Source organism: Balaenoptera acutorostrata, chromosome 5, assembly GCF_949987535.1.
Source record: "Balaenoptera acutorostrata chromosome 5, mBalAcu1.1, whole genome shotgun sequence".
NCBI lineage: Eukaryota > Metazoa > Chordata > Mammalia > Artiodactyla > Balaenopteridae > Balaenoptera > Balaenoptera acutorostrata.
This window is the reverse complement of record NC_080068.1, coordinates 112,028,085-112,048,307: the sequence shown is the minus strand read 5'-3', so window position 1 is coordinate 112,048,307 and position 20,223 is coordinate 112,028,085. Positions and strand designations below refer to the sequence as shown.

General features: G+C 38.6%; 1 protein-coding gene across 3 annotated transcripts in view; it reads left to right on the top strand.

Annotated features, from left to right (window-relative positions):
* Nucleotides 1–20,223, top strand: part of PAPSS1 (3'-phosphoadenosine 5'-phosphosulfate synthase 1) — a 111,098-nt gene that overhangs the window by 29,370 nt on the left and 61,505 nt on the right. For all 3 annotated transcript variants that reach the window (XM_007191000.2, XM_057547015.1, XM_057547016.1), the window contains 2 exons: nucleotides 1,552–1,690; nucleotides 5,602–5,720. In XM_007191000.2, coding sequence (XP_007191062.2) covers nucleotides 1,552–1,690; nucleotides 5,602–5,720 — 258 coding nt within the window. The remainder of the gene's footprint in view (nucleotides 1–1,551; nucleotides 1,691–5,601; nucleotides 5,721–20,223) is intronic.

Genomic DNA, 20,223 nt, shown 5'->3' with positions numbered 1-20,223 from the left:
GCACGCGGGCTTTCTCTAGTTGCGGCAAGCAGGGACTACTCTTCGTTGCTGTGTGTGGGCTTCTCATTGCAGTGGCTTCTCTTGTTGCAGAACACAAGCTCTAGGCACACAGGCTTCAGTAGTTGTGGCTCGCAGGCTCTGGAACGCAGGCTCAGTAGTAGTGGCGCACGGGCTTAGTTGCTCCACGGCATGTGGGATCTTACCGGACCAGGGCTCGAACCCGTGTACCCTGCATTGGCAGGTGGATTCTTAACCACTGCACCACCAGGGAAGTCCTGTTGTATTTGTTTAGATTCCACATGCAAGTGATATCATACAGTATTTGTCTTTCTCTGTCAAACTTATTTCACTTAGCATAATGCCCTCCAAGCCCATCCGTGTTACTACAAATGGCAAAATCGCATTCTTTTTTATGGCTGAATAGTATTCCATTGCAGAGTAGGGGATTTTTGAATCTGTGAAGGGAGGAGTGGCAGGAGGGAAGGAGATAAAGGTGGGGGATATAGGTAAATTATATGGCAGAGGGGAGATTGAGAGCGTTCGTGTCTGGGGATTTCCTTTTCTTTTCTTTCTTTCTTTACTTTGGCCATGCTGCACGGCATGTGGGATCTTAGTTCCCCGACCAGGGATTGAACCCACGCCCCCTGCATTGGAAGCGTGGAGTCCTAACCACTGGATGGTCAGGGAAGTCCCTGGGGATTTTCTTTTTGAAATTAGAAGTGTGGCCATCTGATAAGAGTGGAAGTAGGCATGGGTTGAGGGGCCGTAAGAAAGGTGGTAAATGATAGCATGAGCCATGTGGGGATGGGATGGAGGAAGGTGCAAGGGCTAGCTGTGAAAATGGTAGCACTGCCTTGTCTATGGAGTATGAATGTGGAGCCTGCGTTTGAGAACAGGAAGATGAGTGAATCCTCAAGGGAGAACTTGGTTTTAGTTAAGACCAGAAAGAAGAAGAGTTTCACTTACAAAGGAAGCAGTGTTCCAGAGAGAGTTTAGGCCGAGCAGTGAAGGTATTAGCAGAGTTGGGGGTTAGGAGCCATGCAGAAAAGTAAAGTTTTGGGAATGCTAGAGATGTGTAGTGGCTTCAGGGGTTTGTATTTGGCAAGTGAATAAACTAGCTTCAGGGTTCTGAATGGATGGATCCCTTGTGAAGTTACTTTCATGCTAGCTCAGGCTGAGGTTGAGCGTGTTGTTAAGAGAGAGGCCTGATGACATCTGCATTTAAGCTGGGCTTTGGCTCAGCTTCCTCGTAAAATTTAGGTGAAAGTTTTTATGGGGCATCCATTGTTCTCCCTCCTGGAACTTGCCAATACCTCAGATTTTTAGAATAGCAGGCCTTTTAAAATCCTTTATGAAGAATGGGTGTGTTAATTTAATAATTTCTTGGGTGTATTTCTTTTTCAGTTTATATTTTCAAAATATAAATTAAACTTTGTCTATTTTCCACTAACACAGCTGAAAAGCACTTTTACTTGTCCTTGACATTAATACAGTACCCTTGATTCATATGAGCACTCTTTGTTACGTTTCTGTATGTGCCTTTTTTCTAAGGATCGCAACAATGCAAGGCAAATTCATGAGGGTGCAAGTTTACCTTTTTTTGAAGTGTTTGTTGATGCTCCCCTGCATGTTTGTGAACAGAGGGATGTCAAAGGACTCTACAAAAAAGCACGGGCTGGAGAAATTAAAGGTAAGTAATATTTTTTTTCCCAGTTTGTCTTTCCTTAGATATTTCATCTTACCATATCTGAGACTGATAATCTTTTCTAAGAGATGGAAAATTTCAAACAACTTGGAGCTCCTTGAGAAGAGAAAGCAGGTCTTGTTACACTGTTGTATCTCTCAGGCCTACCAGTAGTACCTGGCACTATGTACACTCAGTATCATTGATCAGGTTGAAATCCTACTCACAAGGCAGTTTTAGAGGATTGGGACTTTGGGGGCTGGTGGAAACCTATTTGGTATAATTAGGTACCTAGCATTAGATTGGATATTAGTTGCTAGTTGCTGCTACTTCTGTTCTCTTTGTTCCAGTGAAAATGTAGGACATTCCATAGCTACTGGGAAAAATGCCTGAATTATAAGCATCTTGAGAGCAAGGAAAATATCTCATTCTTATTTATATCATAGTGCCTGGAATGGTCTGAAATTCATTCTATGTATGATTGTTGCATTAGATTAAATTAACATATCTGTGATTTTACCAAAGTACATACAGCTTGTATTTTCGATTTTGTGGTCTGCTCCCAGAGTTTCAACTATGATGAAAATTTGGACATAGAAAGAGACATTTAGAACCCGTTCTGCTGTCGCCCTTGATACCAGTCATTCTGTTTATCTTTTAGACATCCTTTGACATTAGCCCTGGTCTATTACCGGTATTATTATTAACAGTTAAAGAGGGCATGCCAGCATAAGAAAAATCAAAGATAGGTTCAGCATTGTTTGGGATCAATTCATGCCCCTAACTTTTGTTTGCCTTCCCAGCAGGGAGTGTGATAGCCTCAGACTATCAGGAGCTCCCAGGAGCTCTATGAAGTGTAGATTTTGGCACCAACTTCTGGCCCTAGAAAGGAAAAGGTGGAACAGGAAGGAAAATGCTTGTTATCCTGGGCTTTTCTGTTTGGACCTGGGAGCCCATTAGCAGTTGGGGCAAGTTCCACTGGCTGTGGTGAATCTGGTTCCTTGGGCAGGGCTCGTATCCAGTCTTGCCATCATGGAGACTCAAGTTTCACCCATTAAGCCTGTACTTTCTTGACTCAGCGAGAATAGGCTGCCTGACCTGAATAATATATGACAACAGGAGGGAAAACAGTTTATCCATTTAATTTCTAGGTCACCCTCTCTCTGTTGACCGCCAGTGTGCACTTCTGTTTTTTGTAATAGAGATTTGCAGAGAGAAGCGGAACAGTGTGTCCAGGATCCTGAAGTCTGAATCTTCTACTTATTTTAACTGTAGTTGGTTTTGTTGTTTTTGCAAGGATGGATTGATGAGGGAGGTAGATTTGTTTGCTCAGCTGGAGTAAGCACCCTGTGAGCCAGGACAACATCTTTACCATTTTTGTATTTTTAGAATTTAGCACAGAGCATGGCCCAAAGCATAATACTTGGTACACACACACAGTAAATGCTTGTCGAATGGATTAGAAGGTGGAGTGGAAATTGGATGTTCAACACTTTGATCAATGCTTTCTATTTGCAAGGTTTATATTTGGTGCTGGGGATGCAAAGATGAATAATAAGACTGAATCCAAAATACCTTGAGTCACTTACAGTTTGCATTCTGTATCTGGGAATGTGCTTGTATTAGTTCAGTTTTCTATGTTTTACTTGTTTACCAGGTGTTTCTTAATTCCTCTGAATAGACATTGGTAAAATGTTCTTAGGTTAATGTATACCTGTGTGCATGTGTGTACACAACGTTTATTTATTTTAGGTTTGCCATGGTTCTAGAGTTCCTGACTGGACAGTTTTCAAAATCATTTACTCATTGTAAGAATGGTGCTTAAAAAGTTTCCTACCAATGCTATTTCAGAGCCTTGATGGTAAACATTACAGGGACAGGTGAGATTGCATACATTCAGCAGACTTCAGGCTTTTATAGGCCCTTATATGGCATTTACTAAACTGTAAATATATGCCTGTGTCAGCTACTCTAATACCTAGATTATTTTCATGAGTAACACTCAAGTAGTTATTATTTACTTAAATATAAATGTTTTTCTCACAGTATACATTTACTGTAATCACTTATGGCCTAAATTAACTAGGAAGAGACTTCCTGGGTTTTTAAAATGTTAAACCAAGTCTTCTAACACAGTGATCCTCGAGCTTTGCTGCACATAAGCATTATCTGGTGGGATTTAAAAAATCTAGTGCCAAGGCTGTACCCCAGACCATTGAAATCAGAATCTCTTAAGGGTGGGACCCAGTGATTCCAGCGTGTAGCTACATTTGAGAATCAGAGCTTAAGAACTAGTGTTATAACCAGGTTTGTTTTTTCCCCACCTATTTTACTGTGACTCACCACTAATACTGTTAGGAATATTGGTAATGCAAAAATTTCTTCTTGGGTTCAGGACTTGATGTGATACTTAAAAACATGAAATAGAAAAAAAATGAAATAGATGGGCTGTAGACTTGTAGTGTTTATTTTAAAGCTTTTTAGTAATGATTTTAAATTCATGTTGACCATTCTAACCCAAGAATGACTTGGCATTCCAAGGCAGACAGATCTCGAATGACTTAGGTATGGAATAATGTGAAAGATAGGAATAGCATATCTTCAGCTCAACCAGCCCATTCTGTGGTTAACATCATGTGTTCTTTCTCTTCTTGGCAGTTACACGGTAGCACATATACAGATAGGGAGAATCTAAATAGTGGTTAATATCTAAATTGGTTACATTTGATTGTGGAACATTTTTGGTGATATAACAGGATTCCTTACTTACGTTCTGCTTAAGCTAATAGTAGTTACTCTGTCTTGCCTGAACACTTAATGTGATGGCAGAAGAACCCTGCAGAGCTTCAATTCGGCTGTAGATAATCCTGGTGAATATAATGGACAGATTGACTTGGCATTGGTTTTTGCACTGAGAGGGAAAAAAAATCTTGTCGAGTTTGGTTTTATGCCCAAGGTTTAGGCAGTATATCCTGTGTTCCTGTGGAGAAATTCGATGCTCTGGATTACTTGGTATTCATTCCTGTTTCTTCACAGGCACTGTAGGCGTTTACTTAACAGAAAAAAGGAAAGGTGATAGAAATGTCATCAATCTTCATTATTTGAAGATTCCAGATTTGCAAATGTGCCTACTCACTAAAAATTTATTTGTTACCCCACATCCATGTACCCACAGTGCTTTTTGGCTCTCACTTGCAGACACACACACACAGAGCAGCAAAATTATAGTCACCCAGAATATACATTCCCAGCTGAAGTTGAACAAGGCTTTTGTGTTTCAGCTCTCATACTGTAAAGAAGTGTCCTTTTGATGGCCTATTTAGTGCCATGTGTTTTGCTTTTATTTTTTTTTTCTTTTTGTTGGTGATTTTGCTGTTTAAAATGGCCCCCCGGCACAGTGCTGAAGTACTGTCCAGTGTTCCCAAGTGCAGGAAGACTGACCTGCCTTGTGGAGAAAATACATGTGTTAGGTAAGCTTTGTTCAGACATGAGTTCTGGTGCTGTTGGCCATGAGTTCGGTGTTAATGAATCAGCACTATACATGAAATAAGGTGTCTTTAAACAGAAACACTCATAAAACAATATATTAATTGGTTGACAAAAATTTGGTGACTAGAGGCTCACAGGAAGCCAAACCCACGTTTCTCCTAGAAGCAGTGGTTCAGTATTCACTAATTTTGTGTGTGTGGCAACTTATTGAAGAGAACTACTGCGAATAAGAAGGATCAACTGTTTGTGTTCAAAGAAGAAACAAAAGTTTAATTAGAAATCTTCTCCCAGGAAAGAAGTTTCAATATTATAACCCTGTAACTTAGAAGGGGCAGCATAAATATGAACTTCAGCATAGCAGAGACTTGCACTGAGGAAACAAACCTATTTTAATTTCCACTCCCTCTATTATCTTTTACCTTTTATAGGTTTCACTGGGATTGATTCTGAATATGAAAAGCCAGAGGCCCCGGAATTGGTGCTGAAAACAGACTCCTGTGATGTAAATGACTGTGTCCAGCAGGTTGTGGAACTTCTACAGGAACGGGTAAGAGGAGGTCCAAGTGGGAATCCCCAGAGAATAATTATATCCATCTCATAACATTCCCCCTCCAAAAAAAGGGTGGTGGTAATATGGAGTAACATTTGTATTTTATATTCTTTTTTTTCCTTCCAATTTTATTGAGATATAATTGACATACAGCATTGTATAAGTTGACAGTGTACAGCATAATGATCTGACTTATGTACATCACGAAATGATGATCACAGTTTAGTGAACATCGGTCATCTCATATAGATACAGAATTTAAGAAATAGAAACCATTTTTTTGTGTGTGTGATAAGAACTCTTAGGATTTACTTTCTTAGGAACTTTCATATATGACACACAGCAGTGTTAATTATATTTAGAATGTTGTACATTACATCCCTAGTACTTACTTACCTTATAACTGGAAGATTGTACCTTTTGACTGCCTTCATCCAGTTCCCTCTCCCCCAACCCTCTGCCTCTGGTAACTACAAATCTGATCTCTTTTTCTGTGAGTTTGTTTGTATGTTCATTTGTTTTTGAAGTATAATTTATAACACTGTGTTAGTTCCTGTTACACAACATACTGATGTTTTATATACACTTCAAAATGATTACCATAATAAGTCTAGTTACGTTGCCACAAAGATATTACTTAGTTATTAACTGTATTTCCCACACTGTATATTTCATACTCATGACTCATTTATTTTACAACTATAAGTTTGTACCTCTCTTTTTTTTTTTTTTAAAAAAGCCCCATTCAGTTTGTTTTTTTTTTTTTAAAGATTTATTGATTGATTGATTGATTGATTGCTATGTTGGGTCTTCATTTCTGTGCGAGGGCTTTCTCTAGTTGCAGCAAGCGGGGGCCACTCTTCATCGCGGTGCGCGGGCCTCTCACTATTGTGGCCTCTCTTGTTGCGGAGCACAAGCTCCAGACACGCAGGCTCAGTAGTTGTGGCTCACAGGCCTAGTTGCTCCGCGGCATGTGGGATCTTCCCAGACCAGGGCTCGAACCCGTGTCCTCTGCATTAGCAGGCAGATTCTCAACCACTGCGCCACCAGGGAAGCCCAGTTTGTACCTCTTAATCACCCTCACCTATTTCTTTCTTCATCCCCCAGTCCCCTCTCTTCTGGTAATCTTTTTGCTCTCTGTATCAATAACTCTGTTTCTGTTTTGTTAAGTTTGTTCATTTGTTTTGTTCTTTAGATTCCACATAAAAGTGAAATCATACAGTATTTGTCTTTCTCTGTCTGACTTATTTCACTTAGTTTAGTATCCTATGGGTCCATCCATATTGTCATAAATGGCAAGATTTCATTCTCTTTTATGGCTGAGTAATATTTCATTATATACATATACCACAACTTTATCCATTCATCTATTGATGGGTACTTGGGTTGCATCCATTTCTTGGCTGTTGTAAATAATGCTGCATAGGGATGTGTATAGCTTTTCTAATTAGTGTTTTTATTTTCTTTGGATAAATACCTAGGAGAGGTATTGCTGGATCATATGATAGTTCTATTTTTAATTTTTTGAGGAATCTCCATACAGTTTTCCATAGTGGCTGCACCAATTTATATTCCCACCAATAGTGTATGAGGGTTCCCTTTTCCACACATCCTCGACGATACTTGTTATTTGTTGTGTTTTTGTTAATAGCCATTCTGACAGGTGTGAGGCGTTATCTCTATAGTGGTTTTGATTTGTATTTCCCTGATCATTAGTGATGTTGAGCATCTTTTCATGTGCTTGTTCACCAACTGCATGTCTTCTTTAGAAAAACAGATCCTCAGATCCTCTGCCCATTTTTTAATCGGATTGTTTGGTTTTTTTGATGTTAGTTATGTGAGTTTTTTGTATATTTTGGATATAAACCCCTTATCAGCTATATCATTTGTGAATATCTTCTCCCATTCAGTAGGTGGCCTTTTTGTTTTGTTGATAGTTTCCTTTGCTGTGCAAAAGCTTTTTAGTTTGATGTAGTCCCATTTGTTTACTTTTGCATTTGTTTCCCTTGCCTGAGGAGACATAGCCAAAAAAAATATGATTAAGACCAAAGAGCATACTGCCTGTGTTTTCTTGTAGAAGTTTTATGGTTTCAGGTCTTACATTTAAGTCTTTAACCCATTTTGAATTTATTTTTGTATATGGTGTGAGAAAGTAGTCCCAGTTTGATTCTTTTGCATGTAGCTGTCCAGTTTTCCCAACATCATTTATTGAAGAGGCTGTCTTTTTTCCCATTGTATATTCTTGGCTCCTTTGTCATAGATTAATTGCCCATATAAATGTGGGTTCATTTCTGGTCTCTCTATTCTGTTCCTTTGATCTATGTGTCTGTTTCTGTACCAGTACCATACTGTTTTGATGACAGTAGCTTTATAGTGTAGTTTGAAATCAGGGAGCATGATACCTCCAGCTTTGTTCTTCTTTCTCAAGATTGTTTTGGCTGTTTGGGGTCTTTTGTGTTTCCATACAAATTTTACAATTATTTGTTCCAGTTCTGTAAAAAATACCATTAGTATTTTGTTGGGAATTGAAGTGAATTTGTAGATTGCCTTGGGTAGTGTGGTCATTTTAGCAATATTAACTCTTCCGGTCCATGACCAGGGTATATCTTTGCATGTTGGTGTCATCTTTAGTTTCTTTCATCAGTGTCTTATAGTTTTCTGAGAAGAAGTCTTTTACTTCCTTAGTTAGATTTATTCCTGTTTTATTCTCTTTGATGCGATCGTAAATGGAATTATCTTCTTAATTTCTCTTTCTGATAGCTCATTGTTAGTGTATAGAAATGCAACAGATTTCTATATATTAATTTTGTGTCCTGCAACTTTACCAGATTCGTTGATTAGCTATAGTAGTTTTTGGTAGTGTCTTGAGGATTTTCTGTGTAGAGTATCATGTTATCTGCAGTGACACTGTTACTTCTTCCTTTCCAGTTTGGATGCCTTTTATTTATTTTTCTTGTCTGATTGCTGTGACTAAGACTTCCAATACTATGTTGAATAAAGATGGCGAGAGTAGACAACTTTGTCTTGTTCCTGATCTTAGAGGAAATGCTTTAACCATTGAGTATGGTGTTAGCTGTGGGCTTATCATACATGGCCTTTATCATATTGAGGTGTGTTCTCTCTATACCCACTTTGTTGAGAGTTTTTATCATAAATGGATGTTGAACTTTGTCAGAAGCTTTTTCTGCCTCTATCCAGGTGATCATATAATTTTTATTCTTCATCTTGGTAATGTGGCGTATCACATCGACTGATTTGTGGATATCGAACCATCCTTGCATCCCTGGGATAAATCCCACTTGATCAAGGTGTATGATCCTTTTAATGTGTTGTTGAATACATGCATTTTAAATTCTTTATAGCACTGACAGTTTTCTGTGCATGTGCGTCACTGTGTTAGGTGCTGTGGGGGGCACCATATATGTACCACATGTGAAATATTCCAGTCAGTCTAAACCACAGGAGGCTTGAGAGACAAACAATCTTTTATTTTACCTGTAATTTTAACACAAAAATACCTTATAGAGGAAATTCATCCTTGGTTATTCAGCTCTACAACTTGGCATCAGTATATTTTTAAGTTGAGTTACATAATGTATTTAACTTTTCCTAAACATTTACAGAGTGTCCAGATTTCCCCTGTGATAACTTGATGACATCTTATGGTTGAATTTTAGGGAGGTGAAGGTTCCAGGACATAAGGACCTTTGTCTCGTTCCTGAGCATATGGAAACGTAAAGAGTTTTGATGCTATCCAGAACTCAGGCCCACTAGGTGCATGATTCTCTCAGAGTTTAGTTTAATCTCAGTTTTTAGAAGTTATTTTTCTTCCCTTCTCTGCTCCTTTCTCCATACTTCCCCTTTTCCAGTGGAGGGTCACAGTTCATTTAGCTGAAGAGGATCTGGCCTTCATGTGGGTGTCAGTAGTTCCTTTCTCCCCAGTCATGGGGTCCCTACCTTTGCTGTTCAGTGCTGCACAGGAACTCCTGATATGGTGGTACACATTCGGCATTGCATCATTGCTCCTCATTCTGTCCTAACTGTGGCTTGTGATTTCTGAACCCACTCTCGATTTTTAAAATCCTATTACCATAAAACTCTTTCATGTAGTATTTCTTACTGGATATACTAAGTATACAACTTATAAATAAAAATTACCTATATCTGAATATAGTATGAATGTTTAGCCTTTGAATTTTTCCATATTATAAAATGTTTACCAGATGATTAGTCTAGGACTTGCTTTCCTAATTTATTTCCCTTACATAAGCATTTTAGCTGAATAAATAGAAATAAAATGAATTGCTAACTGCCCTGCTCTGATGTTTTTCTTCATATATATTGATGTACTCTCTACAGGTCAATGAGACCTAATCCCAGAAGGTTTCATACTTCATTTTTCTGCTCTTCTTCATTTTTCCGTTGGTTAATAGGTTTCCTATTAACCAACGTCTGAGCTCTTGAGCTAGTCCTATTGCTCTGCTTCTGGCTTCCCTCTCATCTCTTCATTATTCATTCTTTCATTATCCATCATCAATCCGATATCTGTTAAAAGCCCGCTACTGTAGTTAGTCACATTCTAGGGCACTGGCACTACAGAGCTTAACCAGCTGTGTTTCTGTCCTTGAGGAATTTACATTGTAGGTGATAGAAACAGAAATTAGAGTATATAACTCCTAGAAAGTGTCCTAGAAACCATAGTTTCAGTGTATACATAGCATACTGGGAGGCACAGAGGACTGAGTTTGGAAAGGCTTTATATCAGATCTTTCTCATCTGTTTGTTCATTTTTAAAGGATTTTTTGGGAGAGGGCATAGGATACATTTTAAAAAATTTTATTGAAGTATAGTTGATTTACAATGTTGTGTTTAATTTCTGCTGTACAGCAAAGTGATTCAGTTATACATATATATGTTCTTTTTCATATTCTTTTCCATTATGGTTTATCACAGGATATTGAATATAGTTCCCTGTGCTATACAATAGGACCTTGTTATTTATCCATCCTATATATAATAGTTTGCATTTGCTAATCCCAAACTCCCAGTCCTTCCCTCCCCCACCCCCTCCCCCTTGGCAACCACAAGTCTGTTCTCTATATCCGTAAATCTGTTTTTGTTTCATAGATATGTTCATTTGTGTCGTATTTTAGATTCCACATATAAGTGATGTAATGTGGTATTTGTCTTTCTCTTTCGGACTTAACTTTGCTTAGTATGATAATCTCTAGGTCCATCCATGTTGCTGCAAATGGCATTATTTCATTCCTTTTTATGGGTGAGTAATATTCCATTGTATGTATATACCATATCTTGTTTATCCATTCATCTGTCGATGGACATTTAGGTTGTTTCCATGTCTTGGCTATTGCAGATAGTGGTGCTGTGAACACTGGGGTGCATGTATCTTTTTGAATTATAGTTTTGTCTGGGTGTATGCCCAGGAGTGGGATTGCTCGATCATATGGCAACTCTATTTTTAGTTTTTAGAGGAACTTCTATACTATTTTCCATAGTGGTTGCACCAACTTAACACTCCCACCAACAGCATAAGAGGGTTCCTTTCCTCCACACCCTCTCCAGCGTTTATTATTTGTAGACTTTTGAATAAAGGGCATTCCGACTGGTGTGAGATGGTACCTCATTGTAGTTTTGATATGTATTTTTCTAATAATTAGTGATGATGAGCATCTTTTCATGTGTTTGTTGGGCATAGAGTTCTGGGTTGGCAGGTGTTTTTCTTTTAGTACTTTAAAGGTGTTGTTCCATGGTCCTCTTGTTTGCATTGTTTCTTTTTTTTTTTTTTTTTTTAATTTTCCTTCCTAGAAGGAGTTACAATGTTCTTTGCTTCCATTTTTTTTTTTTTACGGAATGTAGTTTATTTTTATTTATTTTTATTTATGGCTGTGTTGGGTCTTCGTTTCTGTGCGAGGGCTTTCTCTAGTTGCGGCAAGTGGGGGCCACTCTTCATCACGGTGCACGGGCCTCTCTCCATCACGGCCTCTCTTCTTGCGGAGCACAGGCTCCAGAAGCGCAGGCTCGGTAATTGTGGCTCACGGGCCTAATTGCTCCGCGGCATGTGGGATCTTCCCAGACCAGGGCTCGAACCCGTGTCCCCTGCATTAGCAGGCAGATTCTCAACCACTGCGCCACCAAGGAAGCCCATTTGCATTGTTTCTGATGAAAGTCTGATGTGATTCTTTTCTTTTTTCCCCTCTCTTTATAATGTTTCTTTTTTTTTCTGCCTAAATTCAACATTTTCTCTTAATCTTTTTGGTTTTCAGCAGTTTTAGTATGAAGTTTATAGGTCTCTCAGTATATTTAGGTCGATTTCTTTCAGTTTAGAGTTCTTTTACTTTCTTGGATTGGTAGTTTATTCTTTTATTGGTTTTTGAAAACTCTTGACCATTATGTCTTCAAATATTTCTCTTGTCCTATTCTCCCTCCTCCTTCTGGGACTACAGTTACACATATGTTAGACAATATAATATTTTCCCGCAGCCTAAAGATGCTCTGTTCTTTCACCCTTTTTTGTCTTAACTTTTCAGCTTTATTAATTTCTATTCACTTATTTTCAAGGTTACTGATACCTTAGCTGTATCCAATATATTGATTTGCCCATAGGAAGAAATTTTAAACTCTGATAATTAAAAAATTCTATCATCATTTGGCTATCTTTTTTGTTTTTAATATAAGTGTACATCTCTCTGTTGAAATCCTTTATCTTTTTAGGCATGCTGTCCACTTTTGCACTAGATGTTTTAACATAGTAATTTTAATTATTTTAAAGGCCTGTCTGATGGTTCTAACCTCTGGGTCATTTCTGGATCTTGATGTATTTCTTAACAGTGGGTGTTTTTTCTTGCTCTTTTTGATGTGTCCTAATTTTTTATTGAATGCTGGGTGTTGTGTCTGGAAGAACAGTAGAGATTGAGGTAAGTGATATTTATGCTTTGGGCATTTATGCTTCTTCTGTCACACTGTTAGTGTAGTGAGTTGAGTTAGTTTAATAAGTAGTTCGGCTGGGTTAGGGTTTCCTTATTCTATAGTTATTCTTAGTGCACCACCTGCTTCACATTTCTCCAGTGGTGAGCTTGTTTCCTCGTGCTTAGTGTGGGATCTGGCCTGCTGGAGGGTTTTCCGCAGTGTTTCTACTCCATCCTCAGCTTTTAGCATTCCCTATATGCCTGTACCACAGAAGGGGTCCCCTTCCAGGCTCTTGCTCCTCTCTCCCAGCAGTAAACTACTGTTGCTTATTACTTAGTGCCAAGCTCATGATGGGGGACCAGTGGTGGTCTTCAGTTCTGCTGGTCCAGCTTCAGTCTTAAGCAGGACCTATGCTTCTGGATCTCGGAGTGGGTCTTTCTCAGTGTTGCTTACCCTCCCTGCATGGTAGCCAGCCTCTCTTTGAACCTGGGAGGTCTTGGAGGGTGAGTTTTCTGCTCCTCACGTGCAGATCCCTGGTTTGTATCGGTTCAGGATCCCGGGCCAAGAGAGTTTCTTCCACCTCCTTTTGGCAGACCATACTTGCTTCTACCCGTCCCCCAAAACAGCAGACCCTGGGAGGCTAGGGGTGGGGTGGGGAGCGGTTTCCTGCCCTCCCCCATCAGCCTGAGGCTTTTGTTTTGGATGAGACAGTGTTGCAGGGAGTGGGCGGAGCTTTGTGCTTGTGCACCACCGAGGGAGCGCTCTCTCTGGTCCCCAGACCTGCCCCTCATGTTCCTTCTGCACACCTCTTGTAGGCCTGCTTGTGAGTGAGCGCAGAGCTCCTCGTGTCTGGCTTCCCAGTGATGCTAACCTGTCACACTAGTCCACACTCAGCCTTGAAGAATTTGCAAAACTTCACAGCTGTTTTCTTCTTCCTGCTTTTCTTGCAGCCATCTCTTCCTCCCAGGCTTTACTAAAGGGAGATAATTCATGTGTCTTGGCTTTTCTTGGTGGGACTTGTCACTCTTTGGAAGCAGCTCATGTTACTGCTTTAGGACCTCAGCTCTGTGATGGGCTCAAGAAAGTTTGATTTTATAGATTGGCTGGCCTTTCTGCTTGTTAGGTGGTGGTCTATTGTGTAATCTCTGTTTTATTTTCAGTGAATTGTCTATCCTTACTCTACTTTTACTCTGTTGGGGTTGTTTATAGTTTTCTTATAAATTTGTATGAAATCAATAAATATTAATTCTATGCCATTTTCATTGAAACTATGTTTTCAGTATTTTTCCTTTATATTTAGATTGTAGTTTTGTTTGCATTTTTTTATATGTTGAACCTATCTTTTTTTTTAACTTGAGATTTGTCATATCAATGTTAGAAAGTTATACTTAGTTCTGTTTTCTTTTTTCTTTTTCTGTTTTTGGCCACGCCATGCGGCTTGCAGGATCTTAGTTCCCTGACCAGGGATCGAACCCTGGCCCATGGCAGTGAAAGTGCGGAGTCCCAACCACTGGACCTCCAGGGAATTCCCAATAGTTCTATTTTCTGTTAGTTTGGATTGTCTGTTTTTTATATCTAATTACTGATTCTTAAGTGTTCTACAAAACTTCAGAAAAATACACATAGATATTCTCATAAAATTTTAGGGGGCTCATGAATCTCAGAAGCCATTTTATGGGCTATAGATAATTCCAGATAGTTCAGACACTTAAGGGATTATTAAACTTAGAGTGTGATGGCTACCCTCCTTCCCTTCTTTCTTGCCTTCAATTCCTAAACACTTCTTTGGGGCCCTACTCAGAGTTGCGTCCTTTGAGTTTGACACTTTACCTACATAGAGGCGTTTTTCTTTCTTTCTTTCTTTCTTTTTTTTGTAGTGGGCAGATGATTTGTTGTTTTTCAAGAAAAATTTATCTTGAGAAAATTTGGCAATTCTTCTGTAAATCTAAAAATATTACAGAGCGTTCTTGTATATCATTCACCCACCTTCCTCTTAGGTTAATAACTTACATGATCATAGACCATTTCTCAAAACTGAGAAATTAAGCTTGGTACTTTGTACTAAAGCACAAACTTATTTGGATTTCACAAGCTTTTCCACTATTATCCTCTCCTATTCTTGGATTCAATCCAAGATTCCTCACTGTATTTAGACTTAAATTATTTTTAACCACGATTCTGTAAAATGAAAATGCAGGCTCATGTGGTGTCTGTTGTGCACAGGACTTTGCCTTTTTTCCCCCCTGTAATGGTAAAAAATTGAGTGTTGACTGCCACTGTACAATTGGTCACCCCACCTCCAGTCCTGTTTGCCTTTTATTCCATTTTATATTGTTGGCAGAATCATCTTTCTAAAGTGTAGTCTAATCCTTTCCGTTTTTTACTCTAAAATATATATTGATTTTTTTCCCATTGTTTATAGAATTAAGGTAATTTGTGTTCAAGCTTCTCCATAGTTTGGTTCCAAGCTGCTTTTTTTAAAATTATTGTCCTTATTTTTTTTTTAATAAATTTATTTATTTATTTATTTTTGGCTGTGTGGGGTCTTCGTTTCTGTGCGAGGGCTTTCTCTAGTTGCGGCAAGCGGGGGCCACTCTTCATCGCGGTGCGTGGGCCTCTCACTATCGCAGCCTCTCGTTGCGGAGCACAGGCTCCAGACGCGCAGGCTCAGTAGTTGTGGCTCACGGGCCTAGTTGCTCCGCGGCATGTGGGATCTTCCCAGACCAGGGCTCAAACCTGTGTCCCCTGCATTGGCAGGCAGATTCTCAGCCACTGCGCCACCAGGGAAGCCCAAGATTATTGTCCTTATGCTTTCACCACAGTGTTTACTTTTTTTCTTTATTTGATGCCATTGCTTGCCTTAGTCTCTGTGGCCTTAATGCCTTGCTCCCAATTTGTTTGTTCCTAATTAATGATTATACCTATTATTCTTCCTTTTATACAGATATTAGTCTATATTATTCTTGCTAGACAATCTTATAATTGGACAGTTTCATTCAAGGTTTTGAAAAAGAGGGATAGATAAACTAACATCTAGTGAATCCTTATTGTAAGGGACATGTATGTGGGGCTTTGCGTCTTTTAAAATATTTGCTTTGATTGTTAGAATCTCAGGGGAAGTGGTCTTTTGTCCTACTTTAGCTTCTAACCACCTCTCACTTGAATTACTTTGGTGGTTTCCTACTTGGTCTTTGCACTGAGTACTTTGTGTATGTTGTCTAATTTTATTCACAGAGTAAACCTATGACGTATTTCAGAGATATTAACTAACTTGTTCATGAACTTATTGGACTCCATACCTAGGATTCCAGGTACATGAATTCCTAGAATTCATTTTCATATGCCTCTGGCTTTTACTTTCAAGAGTGTTCTTATTACAACTCAAGTACAATATAATTAAATTTACGGCCAGAAAGGTATTCTGGTTATATTAGTTTAAGACAGGGAAATTTTCTTTTGAAAATTACTCAATTTTATTTTAAAGCTGGGTGGTGACAAAAGAATAAATGTAAATGCCTCCTTAATGCAGTTGCTTTTTTGGGAACCACCCTCTTTTGGGGAAAAGATTTCAGTTATATGCTTTCCCAAGTAAATGACTTCACTTCCCATTGAAAGTATGTATTTCTGTTTGTACTTGTTGATCCTGTGAGTTAATTTAACAAATACCTAGTGCCATACATGCTAGGCACTGTTGTAAACCACTGTGGATGTGGCAGTGAATTAGACAGTACAGATTCCTGCCTCATGGACCTTAATTTTTGGTCCTTACTACCATTATTTATAAACTAGAATGACTATATAAATTCTTTTTTTTCTTTTATAACATGCTATAGAATTTAAAAGTACAGTTGAGGGAAGAAATATGCACACATACCAACTACTTCTGTTCTGGCGTTTATTCTCCTTTGATTTTCTCACAAAGTTGAATCTCAGCTGAACATTAGGACATGGGGAAACCAGTGCATGCCTGATGTTCAGCTCAGAGTTTATGGTTAGTTGGTGATACAAGGAGTTTCTTTGCCTGCTGCACCCTTATCGCAAGGTGACTTAGTATAATGTGCTTTTCCTAACAAGCTCCTTCTCCCTGGTGGTCCAGGGGTAGCCAGTGCAATTCAACTTCATTGTCATCACAAAGACATTTTAAAAAATATTTTATTTATTTATTTGTTTATTTATTTTGGTTGTGCCGGGTCTTAGTTGTGGCAGGCAGCCTCCTTTAGTTGCGGCTCGTGGGCTCCTTAGTTGCGGCATGCGAACTCTTGGTTGTGGCATGCATGGGGCATCTAGTTCCCTGAGCAGGGATCGAGCCTGGGCCCCCTGCATTGGGAGCTTGGAGTCCTAACCACTGCACCACCAGGGAAGTTCCACAAAGATATCTGTTAGGTTTTCCAAGGGTGGGTTATGTGAGCTCACATGGTAGAGCTAATATCATAAATACAGATTGCGGGTGGAGGGGATGAAGATGTCGAGTGCAATGGTGTTTTCAGGGAATAGTGACCAAATCTCCATAGCTTTGTAGTGTGTGCTCTGAGTGGGGATGTGAAGATTAGAGGTTCTGTGTTGACTCGCATTATGTCTAAGAATATAATTGTGAGTGCTGGCAGGGAATGGTGCAGGTAGAGATGGAAGAGCAGAACTCTTAGCATGTGCGAAGCCTTTGGTAGTCCCTTCAGTAGCATCATTGCATTTAATTTTTGTTAAAACTCTGAGAAGTAGTTACAATTTTCCTCATTTTACTGATGAGGAAACAGATTCAGGGAGGTGAAGTTGTTTGTCCCAGGATAGTTCAGGTGTTTGACAAGCGCTGCCTCCTCTGGTAATAAGTGGAATTTTTTCTGTCTGATGCTCTGTATTACTTTGGAGAGACTCTTCTGAAATGAATTCTACCAGGTATTGTTTCTTTAACGTTCTTTACTGTCGACAAAAAATTAATCCATCTAAGAAAGAAATGGAAAACTTTATTCGAGTCAAATAGAGGATTTTAACCCAGGATTTTAACCTCAGCAAGCTCTGAGGACTGTTCTGCCCTTAAAGGTCAAAACACAATTATATAGGTTTTTGAGACAGAAGGCTGTACATTAAATGACATAGATAGTTTGCACAATCCAGATCTGTGAGTACAAAGTGGAGGTCATTGTGGCCCCTTACAAGATCATGAAGGAATGTTATCTTTTTTTTAAAATTAATTAATTAATATATTTATTTTTGGCTGCGTTGGGTCTTTGTTGCTGTGTGTGGGCTTTCTCTAGTTGCGGCGAGTGGGGGCTACTCTTCGTTGCGGTGCTCAGGCTTCTCATGGTGGCTTCTCCTGTTGAGGAGCACAGGCTCTAGGTGCGTGGGCTTCAGTAGTTGTGGCTCGCGGGCTCAGTAGTTGTGGCTCGCGGGCTCTAGAGGGCAGGCTCATTAGTTGTGGCACACGGGCTTAGTTGCTCTGTGGCATGTGGAATCTTCCCAGACCAGGGCTCGAACCCGTGTCCCCTGCATTGACAGGCGGATTCTTAACCACTGCTCCAACCAGGGAAGTCCCCAAGAAGGAATGTTATCTTTTAAGGAGTTGTCTTGTTGGTGCTAGGAGAACATTGCTTTTTATGATTGAACATGAATTTCTGCTAGTGGGGAGAGTTAGGCCAATACATAATGCAGATACACAATGCACAGTAGAGGGGAGAGAGGTCAAAGGGCAGTGAAAATTTTTCATGTTTAAATTTTCCTTGATTTGCCTTAGAATATGAAATTTTATCATTATTAAGATATGGAATTGATTTTCACTGTCCAAGAAAAAATATTTTTAGTGTGGTTTACAGTGGGTATTTTAGGATGATGGGTATTTTGGTTCTATCATCTCTGGATTGTCTTATTTCTCTTTTGATCTGGCTTATGTAGTATAATTGGTATAGGCAGTGTGGTCATTTAAATAAATACTTAATTTCTCAGTATTTTGTCAGAGCATCTTTATTTTCTCAGTATGCTTCAGTTGGCACATTTTTATTCAAGAAGATAGAAGACACTGGAAAATACTGAGGGTTTTTTATTTAAGTTTTTTCCTAACCCTTGAATGGTCACTAGATGGCCTGCTGGTATTGCATTTTAACTTGGCGGGTTATGACATAAAGAAGTAGGCTTCTTGCTGATGGTTTTAATCTAAAGTGATATTTTAAATACTGTTTTTAAATCTACTAGGAACTCTAGATTTAGTAGTGCTATAAATTATTTAAAGGTTTGTCTTCTTATGAAATGGTGGTTTAGTGCTCTAAATGGGTTTTATACTGCATGTAAAACCAGACTTTGCAGCTCAGTTTTAAAGTTATGCCAGTATGTCGTTGGTGTTCATGCTTTGGATGCATGTAGCTTAGATAATAGAAATTTAATAGTTTCATAAAAATATGATTGAGCTCTAGTGTTCAAATCTGTTGAGATTTGGCTCAAGAAAAAGTTCAGAAAATACTTAAGGAAAAATTTAAAATGTGAAGTCACTGTGTTTATTAACTTTTTCACAGTTCTTTAGGAAGATTAAAAAGAGAAGGCAAGAACTACTATTTTCAGGTAGTGAATGTTGTTTCTTCTGCTGGCCAGTTTCCAGGAAAAAACAAACAATTTTCTCTTTGAACAAAGATATGGATACAACATATGTTAGGTCTTAGATTGTATTTAGTCAGTCAAGCAAAAAAAAAAAAAAAAAAAAGCAAAAGTTTTGAGTATCCATGTTACATTTTAAAATTAAATTTTAAAATATTTCTAGACCTATCTCATTAATGGTAGCATGTGACTTGTTTACTGAGCCCCTACTCAGGAGAACTCCCAGGAGCACCCCTGTTTCCTCTCTACCCTTAAATGCTTGGTGACTATGGAGCTCTTAAAACTGGAAGTAAGGGGTTAGGTATATGAACACTTGTTTCTGACCTGGCTTGTGATCTATTTTTGTTTTAAAGGAAATTTCCTGAAATAAAGGGTTTTATTTGTACAGGTTTCAGAAGAACACATTATTTTCTAACAGCTGACTGTGTCTCTGGGAATCCGAATGAATCCCAACTAAAATGGATAGCTCATGTGGCAGGGACTTCATGTTCTGTTGTCCAGATCTCTTGTCTCACTTTGAGGTGGTTTTGACTCTTTTAGATGTTCAGTAGTGGTTTTGGAAAGGAAAAATATTTGTCAGTAGAATGTGCTAGGAACTGGCTGTGTCTGCATTTTAAAAACTTTTTGTCTTCCTGATAGTTCTCTTCTCTCTACATGTCCAATCCACAGAGAACTCGCTCCCTCTGAGTACGTGTTCCATGTTCCTGTTGGCTCCTGCTATGTTTGTGTTAATTCCAAAAGTGCTCACTTTATGTACCTTTTTAGAAGAGAAAAACAGTAGCAACCTCTTGAACCTTTATTTTGCCATTGGTTAGATATCAGAAGAATTTTATATCTAAGTTGTGAGGTTAAAATTCACTTTAAAATAATTGCAGGGTGTGAATTTTGAAAAGGGAAGAATTTTGTGACATGCTTGTAATGAAAACAATTTTATACTTAAATAATTTTAATAAAATTTTAATTATAAATATTAAACAATAAAATTTTATGTAATTTA